Source organism: Cyprinodon tularosa, unplaced genomic scaffold, assembly GCF_016077235.1.
Source record: "Cyprinodon tularosa strain WSP-4 unplaced genomic scaffold, ASM1607723v1 ctg81, whole genome shotgun sequence".
Taxonomy (NCBI): Eukaryota; Metazoa; Chordata; class Actinopteri; order Cyprinodontiformes; family Cyprinodontidae; genus Cyprinodon; species Cyprinodon tularosa.
Window position 1 is genome coordinate 1,905,986 of NW_024039574.1, and position 21,070 is coordinate 1,927,055.

The 21,070-nt window shown below is 37.0% G+C and overlaps 1 protein-coding gene and 1 long non-coding RNA gene across 2 annotated transcripts in view; one reads left to right on the plus strand and one right to left on the minus strand.

The window, feature by feature from the left end:
• Window positions 1–13,014, minus strand: part of LOC119774322 (cilia- and flagella-associated protein 43-like) — a 21,822-nt gene extending 8,808 nt beyond the window's left edge. The window contains exons 1-19 of the mRNA XM_038271765.1: window positions 12,877–13,014; window positions 12,520–12,773; window positions 12,352–12,448; window positions 8,876–9,043; window positions 8,582–8,678; window positions 8,339–8,483; window positions 8,162–8,244; window positions 7,954–8,085; window positions 7,748–7,867; window positions 7,588–7,665; window positions 7,334–7,482; window positions 7,113–7,216; window positions 6,865–7,014; window positions 5,151–5,305; window positions 4,881–5,045; window positions 2,822–2,952; window positions 2,082–2,229; window positions 846–947; window positions 369–446 (exon numbers count right to left, since the gene is read on the minus strand). Of these exons, the coding sequence (XP_038127693.1) occupies window positions 369–446; window positions 846–947; window positions 2,082–2,229; window positions 2,822–2,952; window positions 4,881–5,045; window positions 5,151–5,305; window positions 6,865–7,014; window positions 7,113–7,216; window positions 7,334–7,482; window positions 7,588–7,665; window positions 7,748–7,867; window positions 7,954–8,085; window positions 8,162–8,244; window positions 8,339–8,483; window positions 8,582–8,678; window positions 8,876–9,043; window positions 12,352–12,448; window positions 12,520–12,773; window positions 12,877–12,905 (2,385 nt within the window). The 5' untranslated portion in view covers window positions 12,906–13,014. The remainder of the gene's footprint in view (window positions 1–368; window positions 447–845; window positions 948–2,081; window positions 2,230–2,821; window positions 2,953–4,880; window positions 5,046–5,150; window positions 5,306–6,864; window positions 7,015–7,112; window positions 7,217–7,333; window positions 7,483–7,587; window positions 7,666–7,747; window positions 7,868–7,953; window positions 8,086–8,161; window positions 8,245–8,338; window positions 8,484–8,581; window positions 8,679–8,875; window positions 9,044–12,351; window positions 12,449–12,519; window positions 12,774–12,876) is intronic.
• A 5,296-nt stretch (window positions 13,015–18,310) lies between these two features.
• Window positions 18,311–20,389, plus strand: LOC119774334. Its single transcript, XR_005279525.1, has 3 exons — window positions 18,311–18,388; window positions 18,500–18,676; window positions 20,363–20,389. It is a non-coding gene; the product is annotated as an uncharacterized LOC119774334 (long non-coding RNA).
• Window positions 20,390–21,070: the final 681 nt, after the last annotated feature.

A 21,070-nucleotide genomic window follows, 5' to 3' on the forward strand; every position in this document is an offset into this window, starting at 1 on the left:
AAAATCCTTTTTTTTTTTTTCTTAGCATTTATTGCATCCAAACTGAAAGTGCATTATTTTTGGTCTATAGCTCATCAACAAAAGACATGGGTGTATATGCACTAATTGAAAAAAAAAAAGGATCAAGATTTGGGACATAAGCTTTGAAAATTTGATTTAGATTATTTTGTAAATCACTGCTGGACGCATTAATATTCTATATAAATATTATATACATTCTTTAGATGCAAAACCACTGCCTCAATCAAATAACCTATTACACAATTTTCTCTTTAGTCTCTGTAATTACATTGTACCTTGTTGAGTATCTCTTTAAGAGTGGGGAAAAAATGTTATACCATACAAATGGCAACAAAGAACCCACTTACAGCCTCCCGTATACTTGTCATCTCTTCTCTCAGGTATGTCTTTGTTTCTGCACACTTCTCATTGTCTTCTTTTACAATCTGTTGAAGATATAATAGGAAAGATACATATAAATTGTTCTGCAAACAACTAAAGCAAGAAAGAACCATCTTTTCAGCTTTTGCAAATTCCCCTACATAGGATATAGCCAGACCTTATTATTGGTTTATCTTTATGTTGAGCCTTTGTCAAGTGGAAAGATGCAAACAGGTCTTTTAATGCCTCTGTAATTATTTATCCCTCCTACTCTGTAAAGAACCATAAATCAAACTACTACAAGATGAAAGGGAGTGCCAACAATAAACAGCTCTCTCTGAAGTCCCACTCATGGGCCAGGCCCTTTAATGCTTATCTGTTGAGAATAAAGATAAATATCTAAACATACTTTAACATGATCTACATCCTTATCATTATCACTGATATAGCAGGGAGTCACTCACAGCTTCTTGTCTCTTTTCCTTCCAGGTTGAGTTTGAGTTTTGAGCAGGGGAAATGTAACTTGCATCTCGCTCCCTTGCATCAATCAATGCTGCACAACTGACCTGTACAACGTAAACAATATATAGGAAATCTGAGATTAGATATGGTCAACATTTATTGTCATTTCGTCTACATAGAGTATATACAAAACGACATTTGATTTTGTACAGCTTTTATGACATTTCAATTTCTTAAAGTGCAGCAGTAATCAAATGTAAACAGTGTGGGAGAAAAAAAAACACATTGATTTTGAAGTTCAGAGCATTAAATACATATGGTACATTTTGGGGGGTGTTTTGGAGATGCAGAGTAGCTAAGCACATTTCCTTTGGGAACAATCAAAATCTGAAAAGGTACCTGATGCTTTAGATTTGATCCATTCTATCATTTATAAGCAGCCATGCAACCATAATACACACACACAAACACATAGGGTGGAAACTAATTTGGCAGGTTAAAGCAGCCGGAAGAAGTTTGAACTTATAATATCCTCAACTCTTCTTCCAGCATCATCTAAACATTGCCTTTTTGAAGTACTTTATTCATTTTTATTTAATAAATTATACAGATACACAGTGTATCATTTGATTATTAAACACATATTAGTATATATGCAGTGGGCTGCTGCCTTTCAGCAAGAAGGTTCTGGGTTCGATTCCCAGCCTGGGGTCTTTCTGCATGGAGTTTGCATGTTCTCCCTGAGCATGCGTGGGTTCTCTCCAGGTACTCTGGCTTCCTCCCACAGTCCAAAAACATGACTGTTAGGTTGATTGGCTTCTCTAAATTCTCCTTAGGTGTGAGTGTGTGCATGAATGGTTGTGTGTCTCTGTGTTGCCCTGCGATGGACTGGCGACCTGTCCAGGGTGTACCCTGCCTCTCACCCATTGACTGCTGCAGATAGGCACCAGCACCCCTCGCGACCCCACTTGAGATGCAAGAAAATGGAAGGATGAATAGAGTATATATTCAGTGATATCCAATATATTAATGACCAATGGGTGTGAATGAATTAAATTATCTTAAAGAAAACTCTTTATTATCATCAGTTATGCAGAACAAATAACTAATAACACTATTGTTTTTTGGTAATTAGCACCATGTAGAGCTAGAATTAAAGGATTATTTAATCTAAAGCAAAACCTAAAAGAGAAAATAAACAGTGTCACAGTAAAGCTGAGTATAATAGAGCAGTTTACCGCATCTTCCTCTGTGTTATTGCAGCCAACTGGAGTCTTCTCAACCCACACAGAAAGCTTCCTCAGCTCAGAGTTTTCAACAAGGAATAAGGTTCTCAAGGGCAGAGCGATCATATCGCGATATGCATCCTCCCTTCTGTATGAAAGTCTGAAAAAAAACGAATAGGCAAATTTATCTTAATGTAGTTGCAGTTGTTCAGTGAAAATCAGCACCAGAAGCGATCAGTTTCTCTTTACTTTCTTGCTGACTTTCGTCTTCTCTGAAATGCAACATGATCACATTAGCATTCTTATTTTATCTATTGCACCATGGTAATGCATTGGCTATCAATAAAACAACACATAGTACTTTTAATTGAAGTGCATTATTAAAGAATTAGTAATAATAAAATATCAATTAGATGCCAAGACAAGAATATCTAAAAAGAAAAGAAAGGTGACAAGTTCTTGTAACCTGAGACTTATTTGCGTAGGAGCTGATGAGGAATGTAAGTGGGAAGGTTTTTAGAGCTTGAATGTGATTTTTACAACAGAACATGTTTTTTTTCCAGTTTAGGCTCATTATTTTTATATGACCTCAAAATACCACCCACATTAAATCAAGTTTATTTACTTCTTTCCAGCACCATTAATAGTTTATCAAAAGCTATATAAAGCTGTAGGTGTGACATGCTGTATGCATGCAAGCAGGGGCACCCTCTGTTGTTCAAAGTTGCAAATAAGATGATTATAATTGTTACCTGAGCTTGGTGCACTGGAGAGAACCGTCTTTTAAGCCAGTTGTGAAAACTGTGTTACTGTCTTCAGAGAAGGAGACAGTCCGAACTCCACCGAGTCGACAGGAATGACACCACAGCTCACAGTACTGTCCCTGCAGGGGAATTGGCAGCGTTAAACTTACACTACTTTGGAATAGTATTAATGAACATTTAAACTTCCAATGCATTATAGTATTTAACTGACATATTTACAGATTATCTGAAGTTTATTAAATTTTTTTTTTTTTTAGCTAACTCAAGAATAGCAATGCTTTGTGCTATGGTGTAACTAGACAACAATAGGCCTGTAAGCAACATTTTCTGGGTGGGCCCCATATGAAGAACAACACGTGATAAAGGTTCAGGATACGGCGACAGTTTAATAAATTGGCTGAGAAGAAACAATTATGCAATTCTCAGTGGTATATGATCACACATCAGACATGGAAAAATAGTGACTGCGCACCTTGAATGGAACCATTGGTGACAGCGCACCACCACATGTTATAGACATCCCAACTTCTGAAAACTCATTTCAGGGAGATGCTTATCGATCCCCTCCCACCCGCAGTAGACAACGGACCCGAAACGTGCCCCATACATACACACTTCATCATTCTTCATCTTCACTAGACAATTATTATACTTTATTATATTAGCACAACAAGCCATGGGGGTACCTTGAGCTTCACAGTCCCCCTCCTCCCCACGCGCTCTCCATTCGTCACCTGGTCGAAATCTTCACTCACCGTAGCAGCAACGTCCACCTCTCCCTCTTCGGTTCTTGGAAAGAACGTGTTTATTTTGGGAAGTTTTTTCTGTTCTTCCTGCAGCTCTTCTTTGCTTTTCATTTCTGGTATCCGGTTAAGTACCTCTTTTTGGTATCAATCGTCACTAACACATTGTACGTAATGGTTATGGTTTTAATCTATGCTCTGGATTACCCACAATTCCAAGCCGTAGTGTAACAAATAAAATACTCATGTACATCGTTCTTTTAAGAACTTTATTGCAGTTTGAAACATATTATATGAGTTTTGTTTTTTTTTACCAACCGTCTATACACAGTTATTAACATAGTAATTAAAAGTACCACTGTCTGCTTTGCTATTGGTGTCGTTTTTAAACGGCTCACCATCCTGTTGAAATCTGGCATGTGTTGTGCATTAAAATACGGTCCGGTGAGGTTATTCACTTTAGTATCAAGTGGGTCAAAGTGGAATTTTTCGCACCATTACATCTGCAAAGACACTTCCTAGTCTATTTACCAGGTGGGCTTACCTGGTGTTAGTGATGGGGCCCCTAAGAGGTCCCGGGCCCGTAAGCAACTGCAGACTCTGCTTACCGATATTTACGCCATTGGCTTTGTGTCTCAACCTGCTTTACACAACTGTAGGCTTAATTTAACGCATTTTACTGCAGTTTATTCTCTGGCAGCCTCTAACAAGTTTAGTTGTTTCATCATGCATAGCATGTTGACTAAAAGGTGCAGTCACCAGACAGCTATCTCACTTGGCTTGTGGAGAACTTTAAACAGGTGCTTAATATGGCAACACATTCTTCTATAAAGGCCAGATTTATAGATTCCACCTGAGCTGTGGATCTTTGCAGGTCCTTCAGACTTTGTTCCCCTTTTGGTAATGGATTAAAAGGGGTCTTAGGACAACTCAGGATACTTATTTCACAGCTAAACTCCCTGTCCACAACTCTGTCCCTGAATAATGGTGAGTTTCTTCATGATAATGACGCCTTTTAGTCTATAAAAAACTGCTGAAGAGGCAATATTATTGTTGGGAGGAAAACAGCTGCATTTATGCTGAGATTAAATTACATATACACACTGTTTGACTTTGTTCACACATTAACGAATTTCCCTGGTATCTATCTAGGAGGTATTGGAGTTCTGGGGGTTTAATACAAATGCATAGCAGACTTTTAGGGATTTTGATTTGAAAAAAGAGAAATTAAAAAGCATGGATCATTTTGAATAATTTAAATGAAGCAAATTATGAAGAAAAAAAAAATCAAAATCCCCACTTACCATAAAGGCAGTTGGCCTGATCCGCAGTAAGCCATCTCGTCCAACAGAGGCCAGCCACAAGCTGTCAGGAGACAGAAGGACACAGGCAGGCCCGAGTGGGTGACCTTTCACCTGATCCTTTGGTTTCAGCTGGATCATCTGTTGGCTGGACGGATCATTTGTCTCCTAAAATAACAAATCAGGAACAAAACAAAATAGTTTAATTCCTTTCAGTGTAAACAGTATTACCAAAATTTAAGAACTATGATGACAAGGGTGCCAGGGTCAAACCTTGGGAAGCTGAAATCTCTGAAGAGATTTTTTACTTTGACAATAAGCAAAGACTTCATCGACTCCCAGAGCACAGGAAGTCAGAGGAGGTTGCACTTTGTATGTGAACTTTTTGGGGATGTGCAGACAGCCGTTACGGTCTACAAACTCTGACACTAAAGATCAGCAAAAACACATTAGTGTTATCAGCTTTAGTAATACATATGCAATCATTAAAAAGATAAAAAAACTTCTTATTTATTTTGAACCATATCTATTGAAAGTCATTGTACTAAGCTCTAAATCTGCTGCGTCATTGTGTGTTGCACTGGCTGTTCATCAATCAAAGGTGTTTTTAAAAAGATCTTGTTTATCTATTTTTTTCAAGAACCAACAAATTACTGAAGGCTTTTTTCCTAAGATAACTAAAGGTTTAATTCCAAATCTGATCAATCATCCCATACATTTCTCATGATACATACACTCACCGGCCACTTTATTAGGTACCCCATGCTAGTAACGGGTTGGACCCCCTTTTGCCTTCAGAACTGCCTCAATTCTTCGTGGCATAGATTCAACAAGGTGCTGGAAGCATTCCTCAGGGAGTTTGGTCCATATTGACATGATGGCATCACACAGTTGCCGCAGATTTGTCGGCTGCACATCCATGATGCGAATCTCACGTTCCACCACATCCCAAAGATGCTCTATTGGATTGAGATAGGGTGACTGTGGAGGCCATTTGAGTACAGTGAACTCATTGTCATGTTCAAGAAACCAGTCTGAGATGATTCCAGCTTTATGACATGGCGCATTATCCTGCTGAAAGTAGCCATCAGAAGTTGGGTACATTGTGGTCATAAAGGGATGGACATGGTCAGCAACAATACTCAGGTAGGCTGTGGTGTTGCAACGATGCTCAATTGGTACCAAGGGGCCCAAAGAGTGCCAAGAAAATATTCCCCACACCATGACACCACCACCACCAGCCTGAACCGTTGATACAAGGCAGGATGAATCGATGCTTTCATGTTGTAGACGCCAAATTCTGACCCTACCATCCGAATGTCGCAGCAGAAATCGAGACTCATCAGACCAGGCAACGTTTTTCCAATCTTCTATTGTCCAATTTCAATGAGCTTGTGCAAATTGTAGCCTCAGTTTCCTGTTCTTTGCTGAAAGGAGTGGCACCCGGTGTGGTCTTCTGCTGCTGTAGCCCATTTGCCTCAAAGTTCCACGTACTGTGCGTTCAGAGATGCTCTTCTGCCCACCTTGGTTGTAACGGGTGGTTATTTGAGTCACTGTTGCCCTTCTATCGGCTCGAATCAGTCTGGCCATTCTCCTCTGACCTCTGGCATCAACAAGGCATTTCTGCCTTTAGATCAGCAGTTTCTGAAATACTGAGACCAGCCCTGCAGGCACCAACAATCATGCCATGTTCAAAGTCACTCAAATCACCTTTCTTCCCCATACTGATGCTCGGTTTGAACTGCAGGAGATTGTCTTGACCATGTCTACATGCCTAAATGCACTGAGTTGCCGCCATGTATTGGCTGATTAGAAAATAAGTGTTAACGAGCAGTTGGACAGTTGTACCCAATAAAGTGGCTGGTGAGTGTATGTTCTGCGCTTTATCCACTCTTTCTATTGTGAACCCAGGTTATCCTTTATTTAAATCAGTTTATCGCTTTATTGCCACATATTTTTAAGCAGCTTGTATTTACTGGCTTCCTACCTTCAGTCAGACCAACAGGCATTGAATACACGATCAGCAAGCTACCATGATCATTTCCGTCCTGTGTTGCACACAGTATGAGAATCTTCAGTTCCCCACTTTCGACCGGGAGGCACTGGGTGGAGAGGGACAAAATGTGGCCAGGAACATCTGTAAAAGACAACAACACGGCACTCAAATACACATAAGCGATATTGTTGTAATACATATTATTTTGTTTTGCTTCAGTCTTCATGAAAAGTTCTTACCAATGTATCCTATTACTGAAAACCTTGCTGATGGCCTTGGGTTGAGCACATATAGATGTAAATCCAATCCACTACAGAAAAGGTAGTGTCCCTCTTGATCAAAACTGTAAAAAAAAAAAAACAAACACATCTGGATTTCATTTTTATGACCCTAAATTAAAAATGTCTGTGTGACGGGTCATCTAAAGGTTTATGCTCTTGTATAGATGGAGGATACTTGCACTAGATGATCCACAGCAGTGTGGTAGAGGTAAACCTCATGCACCAGGCAAAGTTGCTTCTCATCGTTTAAGTCAATGAATTGGACTTTTCCCGAAGCTGTTCCAACAGCTGCATAATTAGCAATGGGACAGCAGGCAAGAGTTGTTGCCTATAGGGACGTAAATGACACTTTACCTTCAATTATGTTCCAATGCATTACTTTTCTGATGAGTCATTTTATAATGCTTATGGATAGACTGCTTGTCAAACTCACTTCTGTTTGTAGATCCAGGGAGCCGATGCAGGTGCCATCAGAGGACCACAGCTGCAGAACTCCACCCTCCCTTAAGGACTGAAGTTAGTAGAAACATACACACAGCGGCTCGCAGGGGTAAATTGAAGATGTAATTCACAAAACAATATAAATTACTTACCACACAAATGTCAGTTTTGTCAGTTTGACACGAAGTGGCTGTTAAAAAGTTGCCGCTGAGAATGTTCAGAGCTTCCTCTATATGGTCTGACTTGGCCAGGTTCAGCAGATAGATTTGCCCCTTAGGATTAAACATATTTAGATTTAGGTAATATGTAACAGCTTGTTTCAACACCATGTTTAGAATGAAACACATTAGGTGCCTACTGTTTTAGAGGATAGAAGTAATGTTTTATCGTCAGGGGAGAGTACTGCTGTCGAAATGGGTCTTTCTAACTTCCATGTTTGGGTGATGTGGATCTTACGTTGTCTGAACTCCAGACAATGGACCACACCCTCCTGCAACACAAGGAAATGTTTAGTTTTTTTTAATTATCTTAGACTGTCAATAGTCTGTATTTTTTATGCTACATACCTTATCAACTGCAATAAGATCATTTCTAGTAAAACTTAAAGCTTGAAAACAGAAATTTTGGAGTTCAGGTATGGGATCAGCAGCTACAAACAAAAGAAAAAGGGTTATATCCATCTAAGACAATAAATAACAGGAGGGTTTGTTACAACGCATTTGGCTGTCTTTACTTTAGCTTACCTGCAGGGTTGAAAAGAACGAAAACAGAAAGGCTTTCAGGGTCAACAAGGAGGAGGTGACCCTCAGAACAGCCTACATTAAGTTGTGATGTTGCTGTCCAGCATAGGGAAGATGGTGTCACGGTGTCTCTGGTGTGCTGTGAAGACTGCATTAAAAAATAAGATAAGCTGTAGTCAACATTAATCTTTTGGTTGAATGGTTTATTTTGACAATTTGTTCAGCTGAAAGTTGCGTGTTTAGTACAAAACGCATGTCTGGAACAAAGCAGGTTGGGTTCTTGGCTGGAGGGGGATGGAGGTTCTCTGCCAAAAAGACATCGGTTGCTGGAAGCGGTACTATGCTGTAACACAATAGAAGCAGATTCTCTCCATATAACCTAGTATATCCTCTTGACAGCTTTACCATATAATTACCCTTTTGGCAATGAATACATTGTGTAATTCACCTTTAAAGATACTGGGTATATTCCTGAACTGTTCACTAAATGCTGCAGTTTACAGAATAGATAAATTACTGTGCAGTTTGTGTGATTTTTACCTTGGGCTGAGAATGTGAAACCTCCCACATCTTTCTATTTTCCAGACAGTAACGGTTGTGGTGCCCAAAGCACAAAGTTGCAGCCAGTTCATGGGGTTGAAGTGTAAAGAAATTACATAATTTCCTGCTTGTGACTGTGTACAGAGCACCTCAGCAGATTGCCAGTTCCTGCACACACAGAATTACTTAGTTATAATTATCATATCAGATAACACATTTAATTGCAGTTTAAATACTGCTCTCTAAAGGTCTCATGGAGGAGATTAAACAACAGACAGGTCATATGTGGAGGAAAACCAACATTGAACATCACCCAATAACAAAATCTGCACATGGTGGTGGAAGCACCATGGTGAACCGATACATTCGTTCAGGGTCAAGAATGCATGCTTCTATTAATAATTCAGGAAAATTTCTTCTGTTGAGGTTTATACGTACTCTAAATAGCCAACGGTCAGTGTTTTAAAGAGGTTAAAGGAGTTTGTATTTTACATAATTATCCCTGGACCGTCACCCCCCTTAAAATTGTTGTTCACAAACACTGTCTATTCAGTGTAACTGCGCTTTAGCATTATTAATAACTTTGATATCTAGACTGTTTATTGCAGGTGTTTCTTAAATGATCAACTCAGGAGTGTTGCATACAAAAGCATGTGCCACCGACACCAGATCTGGGGGAAATCTGTATGAATTTCCTTCTGCGCATGTGGGGATCTGGTTTTCATGTGTGGATCTTTTCCTGTGCGTGCATGGATCTTGTGCTGTGTATTTGTGGATATTGAGACCCTTCTAGCTCTATAAATCTGGACCAGCAACAAGGGGCATACAAGCTAAAGCACTGTGCAGCTAAAAATCTGACAGGAGACAGCGGTTAGTTTGCTGGCCAGACCACATCTTGTTAATTCTGAGCTGCATTTTCAAGAAATAACAGAAACAACAACATACAATTCACACATAAATACAATGAACAATATACTTACAAAAAAATTAAACAAAATCAACACAAATACGAATCACCTTTTCTCTTAAACAAAAAAATTAAATAAAAAAACATAATAAACAAACAAAACAAAAAAACACACAGAAAAGAGAATCTCACCAAGCAAAAATTGGTTGGAAGCAGCAGAGGCGTAGCCAGAAAATTTATATAAGGGTGGCCAGGCAATAACCAATGTACACTGAGGGGTGGCCAAAAGTGGATACGAACCAGAACCTCAGGGTCAATCTAAACTATTGCAACAGGAAGATTAATGAGCACAACATCCATATTTTCTAAATAAGAACAAACTATACTTTTCTACAGCCTCTGCTAACAAATAGACGCATATATTTAAACATCCGTGCTTTCTAGATAAAAGGTATAGAGGATAAAATTCTTTCAGGTTTAAGTTCTGGGGCAAACATCTCTTCCTTTGTCATTACTTACCTACTTATATCAAAAATTATTCTGCTTAAAATTGATATTTAGAAGTACTAATATATACATAAATTGATTATTACGTTTTTATTAAAATAGTTATTTATCTAGGATTTCATTGAAAACTCCTAGATTACTTTTAGAGACACATCATTTTCTCTTTACCCCATATAACACAAAATCTAGTTCTGGAAAGAGCATGAATTTTGTGCTTATCATCTTTAATTTTAGTTTATTGATGTGCATAATTAACCACAGTGTTTTTGTTGTCAATGTGGAGACTGAGTGTAGGATCAGATCAAATGGGATGTTTTCTCTACATACAGAGCTGTTTTTTTTTAAATAAAGCTTTAATCCTTGTTGCTTCTAATTTAGCCTCCTGATTTAGTCCCAGATTTAGTCCATGTTTTGCTCACAAGTAAAATAATTATCACTCAGTCTAGTTGAATAATCTTCTGTTGGATTTTAGGACTAATTAAACCAACAATAAACTAAAGTAAATTCTTAAAGCTTTCAGATATGCCTCACAAACCCATAGAAGATCCACAACAGAAAAGAACAATTGCGTTTTATTTTTCAAAAGATCAGCCACCCAAGAAAAGACCAACCACATCCAGAGAGGACGTGCAGAACAACTCAGTTATCAGGATTCATAGAGGAAAACCCACAGAGATGTATTTAGGTCCATTAAATATATTTAAAAACTTAAGTTCCATCACATCTACCACAATGAAACATCCATAGAAATACTGTCTCGTGTCATGGTGAGTTTTTATAGAATCACAGAAGGTCTGAATTGTCAACTGTAAAAAATTAATAAGATAATGATTTAAGATTTTTAATCCTTAGCCTATTACCAAATATTCATACACAGTGTAGTTTGCACGGTTCCTGTATGAGTTCCAGTAATCCAGTAATAACTCATTTGTTTCGCATTGCTTATTTTACTTGAGCTGCATAGAATTATTAATAAACACAGTTTAGAAATTCTTAGTTTAGAGTAGATGCAAGTTTTTTAGTAGGGCCCATACTTTTAGTTCAATTCTCTATAAATCACCAGAATATAGAAAATAATGTATATTGTGTGAAAATGTTCCACATAGCTATGGATCACTTATTGTTATTCATAAACATTTACAGTGCTTAAAAAAATTCCACATTTTTCTTCAGTTAAATCCTCTGAAAACCTACAACCTATAGCTTCAGCTGTCCTCATAGCATTTCAATCTAACCCTGATAAGGGTTGCATATCACCACTATTTCAAAATTTCACTCCAAGGTTTGGTGAAAAGTTGGCAGCCCTGACATTTTCAGACCGTTGAAAAGACGTTGAAAACTGGGTTTTTGCAACGTTTTTTCAACTTGGACTAAGATGGGACCGAATCAGACCAACCAAACAGCCCGATTTTCAACAATGATTTTTGGACTAAATCCAGACTATGAGGGACCGACCAGATTTAACCTAAAAACCAACTCTAAATGACGGATGGTGTTTGATCTTGAATCAAAATGACACTTAGACCAAACATTGCATCTAATCACAAATAATAATAGTTTTTAAAAAAATAACTGAAAAAAAGAAGTTTAACTTCAGTTATATAGAACAGAAGAGGATAAGGTAACTAATTTTTTAATTTTATTTCATTTTAATATGGGACAAAAGTCAGAATTCTGAGATTAAAGTCATAATTCTAAGAAAAAAGTCAGAATTCTGAGATTAAAGTTAATTCTGAGAAAAAAAAAGTCACAATTCTGAGAAAGGAGTCGGAATTCTGAGGAAAAAAGTCACAATTCTGAGATTAAAGCCAATTCTGAGAAAAAAAGTCAGAATTCTGAAATTAAAGCCAGAATCCTGAAATTAAAGTCAGAATTCTGAGGAAAAACAAGTCAGAATTCCGAGATTAAAGTCAGAATTCTGACTTTTTCCCATATTAAACTGAAATAAATCTAGAAAAATCAGTTAACTTTTTGTTTTGTTTTTATTGGCCCTAATCCTCTTCTCTTCCGTACTGTTTCACATCTGAGATTGTGAACAAATTTAAATGACATATTTGCCTACCATATTGTGATGGAGAACTCAGGAAGCGAGGAGCAGCAGCCCAAATAAGGACCTCCATCACTTAATGTCATACATGTATAGTCCATGCGTGCGTCCCCTGGAAAAACAAACAAATAAAATAATTGTGTTCATCTCATTAGGTCTACCTGCAATAGAGAACTACTGTACCTTTCAGTTCATTCTTCAAATCTAATTCGGGAAACGTGTAGACAAATATAGATGGATTGAGTTTTCTCTCAGAAAAAGCAAACACTCCGATTTTGCCGTTAGCAGTTAGCGCACCGACGCCTCTACCAGGACTCTGAAAAACACTGCGGCTTTTTGTCTCCAGGTTCAGGAAGCTTATGTGATTACCACACCTGTAGCACACCGTCCTGTCGTCCAAAAACTCCACGTTTTCTCCTGTAAATCCTTGGATCCAGCTGGTAAGGAGGGAGACATAGGAAAATAACGTTAGACACAGCGTTGAAACTAACTGTTTTCGTCCAACGAAACAAAGTAAATTACAATGATAAATATACTGACCTTATTTCTAAACTTCCAACTTCGTTCATTTTGATACAAGAATTGGATCGAAAATTAGATACTAGATCCTCTGAACAAAAGTAAAAAATAACAGCAATTGTAATGAACGCAAGCGTTTTACTTGTTCGTAACCATGGCAACCACTAAACATTCGAAAAGCCTTCCTGTTACGCTATTGGCTGGTTAGCGTCAGCTAGTTTTTGTTTGTTTGTTTTAAGTTTATATATATATATATATATATATATATATATATATATATATATATATATATATATATATATATATATATATATATTTATATATATATATATATATATATATATTATATAATGAAATTGTAAGTTTTACATTTTTGAATTATAATTTATTAATATATATATATATATATATATATATTTTTTTTTCATGTTCACATTATAGGAGAAAAGGGATGATTGTACATCAGTGTCCATACTAAGAGCACTCGTTTGTGATAATACGGTAGTTTTAGGGTCTTTTTTAATAGTTGAAGTAAATATTAAGGAGATAATATAATTCCACAAACAGTCTGGGTTCAAAACAAACTTCCCGAACCCGTTAATTTTATAAGCATAGTTTAGGCACAAGATGTCTAAAATTAGGACCTCCAGAGCTTACTGTAAAAGGATAATCAGAGTTCTCAATATAGTGGGTTTTGTTTTTCCATATAAATTGGCAGTGCATTTTATCAATCGATTAAAAGGTAGAGTTATCGACATTTAGTGCAATAGCAGCATAGCTTAACCTAGAAATGCCTTCTGCTTTAGAAAATAATATTTTTTCTTTTAACACCCACCAGATTTGAAGTAATCCTCACCTATTTTGCATACCCAAATGGTAAAGCAAATAACTGGGGAACTGTAAGTCTACATTACATGTGTGATACATCATTTGTAAGCTAACACCTTCCAGTTTCTGAAAATATAAAAGAAAACAGTGTGAGTAAAACACAGCCTAAGCTACATTAGTTAAAATATGACTCAAAGTTGTTTTTTTTTTCTTCTTGAAAATAAGTATTTTTTTAACAGCAATAATAAAGACATACTTGAGAACAGGCATGTCTTATTTGTATTACATTAGTACATCAAATCAACCACAAATGAATACATTTTCAGCTATCTACCTGCACAGTTCCAGAGCTGTGGGGCTTTGAACTTTTGGTGTCACCAGTCTCTCCAAACCTCTCCAAATGTGCCAGATTGTGACAAATGCAAATGCATTTACTCAACTCTTTGACCCATAGAATAACAGTGAAGCATTTTGATGGCCACAAAACACATATGAAGGGTCTGCAACAGACCCCCTCATATCACATAAGCAGATGCTTTATTTGCTGCTCATAATGCATTTGGTGTGAACGTAGCATTAAGTTATCCTCTGCTCTGCTGCACTCTACCCAACATTCGGCATACTCATTCCAGCCACCCACCGCATCTGCCCAGCTCTGATCCACTGCCAGGCATCTGGCTCTGATCTACCGCTATCCTCTTTCAAACCCCCGGCAGAGAGTGTTTCAGAGCAGTGTGTGGCAGATTTGGTTGACCATACACCACCCTGGATAACTACCTGGCATCCTTTTCCCAATCATCTTGGGTGTTTAGTCAGGAGCAGCAGGGGATCAAAGCAAGAACCCCTGGCAGAGTGAGCTAGAACTGGCCAGAGTTGGCAGACCATACCCCACTCTGAAGTACCTCCGAACAGAACTAAAAGCAGGAGATTGGAGTTCTTGATAATTTTCTACCTAACTGCTGAATTGTTTGAATGTTCATTTTTACTGATTGCAATTTGATTGGGTGGATGCTGTTCCATCAAAATTATGTGGATCTAATTTGACTAAATTAGTAAACATTAGTGCCTGGTAAAAATGCTTGAATCTGGCTGTTTATTTTGGATATTATTACATTACAGATAAGATAGTGTTATATTTTCGTTTATAATTGTAAAAGTGATGTTATGTCTGAATAAAGTTAGCCTCATTCTTAATGTTGTGCATTGTAGATGATGCCACTAAAAAAAGAAAATAGACATAAGGAGCTTTTTAACAGTCAGACAGTAAGTAACATTGGATGATGTAAATGTTTGTGTTTCATTTAATCCTTTAATATTAGGAAACATAGATATCCAGTAATAATGATGCAGGGCAGCTTGAAGGTGAAGCAGCTGGACTTTCAGTGCTTCAGGTGATGTCTAAATGATTTCAATAATAAATTAAGTTTTTTTTATTTATATACAACATAAAAATAAATGTGTGTTTTATATGGCTAAATTTAGGGAACTCAAACAATGAAGGGTGATGTTACAGCACAGATAGTTAGAGAAGTGGCTTCAGGTGAGAGTTTAATTTTGTTCAGTTATTGGATTCAGTGATCTCTGTTGGAGCTCACAAATGATGCAACATGAATTTTAGCATAGTTTGCCTGATTAACGTATATGTTTGGTTGAATGTTATCTCCACTTTAGACAAATGATTATTTTGCAAATCGAATAATCTGTCAATCCTTTTTTTGACGAATAATTTAATAATCAATAATCAGATAGTAATCCATCCATCCATCTTCCTTCATGCGTAACCCAATCTGAGTCACGATATCTCCAGCTGTCTACGGGTGAGACAATCAAAACGGCCTGCCATACGATCACCACCACCTTGGACAGGTCGATCAGATAGCAAAAGGTTCCATAAAGAAGATTTTTTACAAAATTCAAAGCAGGTAAAACAGAAACTTTTCCTCTTGAGGTGTTCTGGATGGAGAATATTGACAGGCAAAACATTTTTTTATCTAAATTGCAAAATGTTTATATAATTTTTTTTTTTTACAATTTTGATATAATAACTGTTTTAATTGGTTTACTCTGTCAGCTTAAAGGAATAGTACACCCAAAACATGATTAGCCTTCATTTTCTACTCACCCCCATGCTGAACAACACTCTGGAGTACTTTTTTGATATCTCAAATCCATCTGGAGATCTGGGAGGCTTCTTGCTGTCTGCTGACATTCAAATAATGGAGGTCTATGGCGCCCGAGGCAGAAAGGTCCATAAAAGTTCACAAAAAACGTGTCAATATTCCTCCATACTGCTCGTCCAATGTATTCCAAGTGTCCTGAGTGGGTAGCATCCAGAATTTACTCGAAACGAAGTCATTTAGAATGTTTTTAGAGCATAAACAGTAGTGTATAGGATTTCCTGAAAGCGCGCACATGCGCATTCACGACGCTATGGAAGCCGGCAGACCAAACCAGCGCATTCAGCTCGGCAAAGAACTCATGCTCTTCCTCAACACTGAAGTCCTCAGACATTTTTCTTTCGTTGTTTCTTTCTTTGCACAGGTAAACAGCACATTTCTTCTTCTACGCTTGCATTATTGGCAGAGCAGACGCTGAATGCGCACTTTCATCTGGTTTGGTCTGCCGGCTTCCGTAGCGTCGTGAACGCGCATGTGTGCGCTTTCAGGAAATACTATACACTACTGTTTATGCTCTAAAAACATTCTAAATGACTTCGTTTCGAGTAAATTATGGACGCTACCCACTCAGAACACTTGGAATACATTGGACGAGCAGTATGGAGGAATATTGACACGTTTTTTGTGGACTTTTATGGACCTTTCTGTCTCGGGCACCATAGACCTCCATTATTTGAATGTCAGCAGACAGCAAGAAGCCTCCCAGATCTCCAGATGCATTTGAGATATCAAAAAAGTACTCCAGAGTGTTGTTCAGCATGTGGGTGAGTAGAAAATGAAGGCTAATCATGTTTTGGGTGTACTATTCCTTTAAGGCATTTTTTAGAGTCTCTATAATTCAATTAACAATTAAACAATTGCTAAACTTGTTGACGATTATTTCATTAATCGATTTATCATGATTAATCTGATTCATTGTTTGAGCCCTAGATAGAATACATCAAATGGTCCCTTTAACTCGTTTTGCTTTGTATCAAAGAGTGGGTTCTACCTCTGTTTACCTCTGCACAATTCTGTATCTTCAAAAGAAAATACTGGATAAATCCACATATAACATATTTAGACTATATTTGGGTAAATAGACACGTATTTACCTTCAATGCAAACCTTTTCAAAGAGGAAAAAAGTCCTAATTCCACATTCATCAGATGAATGTGATGCTTCAAACATTGATAAACAGCATCTAGTGTGTAAAGTGCTTATAAAATTTGTATAAATCTAGCAAGAAATGCTGCTTTTCTCTTTAAATGATATGCTCACTTTAAGCATTAAAAAAATGCATGCACCAATGATCTCAGACCAATAAAACTAAAGACCAATAGTGTTCCTACCAAAGGTGAAATCCGACCTATGCCCTTGCTCCATCCTTATGTGTTAGATGAGCGATGCACCCTATTACCGTACGCCCAGCTGCCCAACAGCCGCTCATGTCCAACACTTTTATCCTGGGTGTCATTCTTTCTGTTATGATACATATCATATGACTCACACAGGTAAGTTGGAATGTAGACAGGCCAGTTAATTAAGATCTTTACAAAAAACTGCTCTATCCTACAATGGCTAGTGATCAAGGCATCGAGATACTCCAACCCAAAACCTTGAAGGGACCAGTCTAGATTTTTTAAGTTAGACCTCCTTCTCCATAGACTCTCCATGCTGACAAGGAGCAGAGGTTTAAGTATCCCATTAAGTCTGAGGGTTATGATGTCTGGAAAATCTGCAAAGGCAAATGGTCCCAGGGAAGGAGTCACACCAGGAGCAGCAGAGATATATTTTCTGTAGTAGTAGGTATAATTTTCCCAGTGTGACAAAACCGGGAAAGGCAACAGAAGGGCCCTTCCACAGGGGCCCACCACCAACAAGGAGAGAGGTTGAGGTTGGGTCCAGATAAAGCTGAGCAGCAGGCAAGGGATGAAATTAAAATACAGCCCCGGAAATCGACCTGAAACCATGCTCGGTGGAGTTGAAAGTCTGGTGAAAGTCTGAAAACAATAGAAATGGAATATAAAAGTTACATATATATATATATATGTATATATACGCATACCCTGTATATAGCTAGCTCTTACTCATAGAAAACATATTTATTGTGCAGGAATAAGGTCTTAGCTCTGTTACATTGGTAGCCAAGTAATGACATTTCTTGTCAAGATCCACCTTGTATTTTTTGTGAAATGACACAAAACAGTCTATAACCTTAATGTCATTAGGAAAGTAGATTCATAATGAATTTTTGTATTCAAAATGTTTAAAAGACCGATATACAAAATTTTGCTTTCTGATCCTTAAATGTAATCTGATGTAAAATGTAGCATGGATTGTTTTGTTTTGATGCTAGATGTTTTGTATTTTCTCTTTTTTAAATTATTTTAGATATTTTATTTTTTATAAAGAAGACATAAAATGCCAATTTCTTTTCTCTTTTTTGTAGAAACAAATGGAAAACCCCAAAGCCAAAAGATGTTAGTGTGACTCAGTAATCCTTCCTGCTAATAAGCACTTTGTTGGAGAAACTTTACTGCATCCTGGTGTGTAGCCAGAAGTTTTTTATCAGTTCATAAAACATAGTTCACCAGGCTGACCTCTGAACATGTATTTGCGCATGCTTTGTTTGAGGACCTGGTATAACTTGCTTCCAGGATGAGCCACAAAGGAGTGGTACATTGTGCAACTAAAAACAAGCGACAGAAAGACACCTGCTCCAACAGAGTGGCTCATGACAGCCTCGCCTGCTTGGCTTTCGGATATCAAGAGAGAACAAGAAATTCTTCCTTTGTGGAATCTGAATCTAGAAAACAGCCTGCGTACTTCTTTCAGTAAGTCTGACAACAGCAAACTAATCTTTCTTATTTATCTAAAGTGCGTGTGATCTCTGAAGAAGGAAAAGGTGTGCTGGTCGGATCAGTTTGCTGTCAAGTTATTGTGGAGACTTGACTCAGTTTAATTAGCGATTAAAGAGTAAAACCTGTTTTCAAAGAGAATTTACTGTTGCAAGTAAAATATGTGACTGACTTCAGGGCTGAAACTTCCCTGTTAAAACGAATTATACTTATCACCACTATCTTAACAATTAGAATCAGTAAAAGGTTAAAATGTTTATTAGAGCTCTTTGGTTTTATATGAATTCAGCTTATGAATTCTCTTTATATAAAGTTTGATGTTTCATTTAGATGTATATAAGGCAGCATATTACAAAGTCAGTGGTAAACATTAAAGACCTTTTTATCAAACTCTGGGAAATGGAGGCATTGTGGCTGAAGATTTAGATTGTAAAGACTTTCTCACTGAAGTCTACTGAACATTTTCACTGCTTGTGTGACTTCACATGCTTCTTCTCTTTTAGCACCATTTCATCAATGCAGGTTTATCTCCTCAGGCTTCAGCGACAGCTCAGTCACACCACCACATTAACATATTTAGGAACTTTTATATAAATATTTACCATTCGAACTAATTCTGTGTTCAGATTTAGATAAACAGTTTAAATGATTATAAAATCTTGTCTTTTCATGTCAGGAACTATTAATTCTGCAGTGTAAACGTTGTGCAGGTTTCTGCAATTAGATATTGAGCAGATGCCAGAAAAAAAATCTTCTACGCCATCTGGTGGGGAAAAGGGATATTGCGTTTAAAAAAATCATTTACTGTCATGTACAGAAAAATCCAAATGTTTTCACACAGATTCAACTTCTCTAAAGAAAGTTCATATCGTTTTAACCCCTTAAATACATTTTATAAATCCTAAAGAGCTTTATTCATTTAATAGCAATCAACTATAAACAACATATAGTTCTTTCTGCATATCTAATCAAAGAAAAGGTTGACAGACACTATCACCTCATATTAGTATATATCATATAATAAAATGGTTCCAACAGTGATCATTTCAGAAATCTCATTTAAAAACTAATTGTTATACAAAAGGGACACACATAGTGCTTTTGTTTGGGCATTTACCTCTGAGGAGAAGCATGCAGTGCAGAAATCACTGCAAGATAATATAGTTCAAAGAGATTTTTTCCAGATGATCAAGAACTTTAAATTCAAAGAGTTTGCCTTAAGGAGGGGAGCTTTAAGAAATCCTGGACTATCTCCTCCTACAGAGTGAGCTACAGCGTATCGTTGCTGATAGTGTGAAGTTGGTTAGCATTAGTAGCAGTTGGGTATAAACACATCTTCACAGTCTTGGGAGAAGACAGACAGAAAAGGAGGCACTTCTGTGATGGAAAAACAAGAACAGGCTGATATTCTGCAGGGAGAACAATGATCAAAGCAGAAGACTGGTGCAAAAATAATTTTGTCTGAGGATGACTCCTATCAACTCTTATTAATTTGGAAATCCAGTCTAATGTGGAGCAACGTGTGATACATCCAGATCTATTCCATGTTCTTAGTAGGTTCTCCTCCAAGGTGGTGGATTTTTGGCCAAGACACCTGTCATAAAAAAATATGTATAGGTTTAAAACGTAAAACGTATTTGGTGATGATCTGTCTTTTTACAGCTCGCTGGAGAACTATTTATAAGAGGTGGGTCCGTGATCTGGGCATCAATATTTTGGACACCCCTCAGATAAGTGTAACATATCACAATTAATAAAGAAATCATTACTCTTCCCTGCTTATACACAAACCAATAATACATTTTAAAAATGTAGCAGTTTAACATCTTTCATAAAATCCATTTTAAAAAGTGGAACAGGCGGAAGCTGCAGAGTTTAATCTATTCAGCTACAGTACCTTAGACTTAGACAGACTTTATTGTAATTTTGTACTCATGGAGTGTATACAAAAATATTTTTTTAGTACAGCTCTCAAGACATTTTCATTTTTAAAGTGCAAAGTAAAGTAAATCTTTAGGTCTGTTTTTAAAAAATCTATGACTTTTCTTATTTCCTACTCTAATAACTAGGCTTTACATATTCACATTTGATGTATTTATTTGATAAAAATCTCAAACGTTTATGTCATAGAGCATAATTATTGTTTTACTGCAAATGTTTGCCCATAGCTCTATAGTTTTCTCACATGCAGATCACTAAATACGTAAAGCACCACACACACAATAAGAAAAACATTAAATTGTAAAATTATTGAAACCAGACAGTTAAGAGTACCCAAACTTTATTAAGAAACAATGTAATAAAATGTTGTTATAAAAGATTTGATCATTTGAAACGTTTTTAAGATAAGGCCAGATCAACCTTAAATTA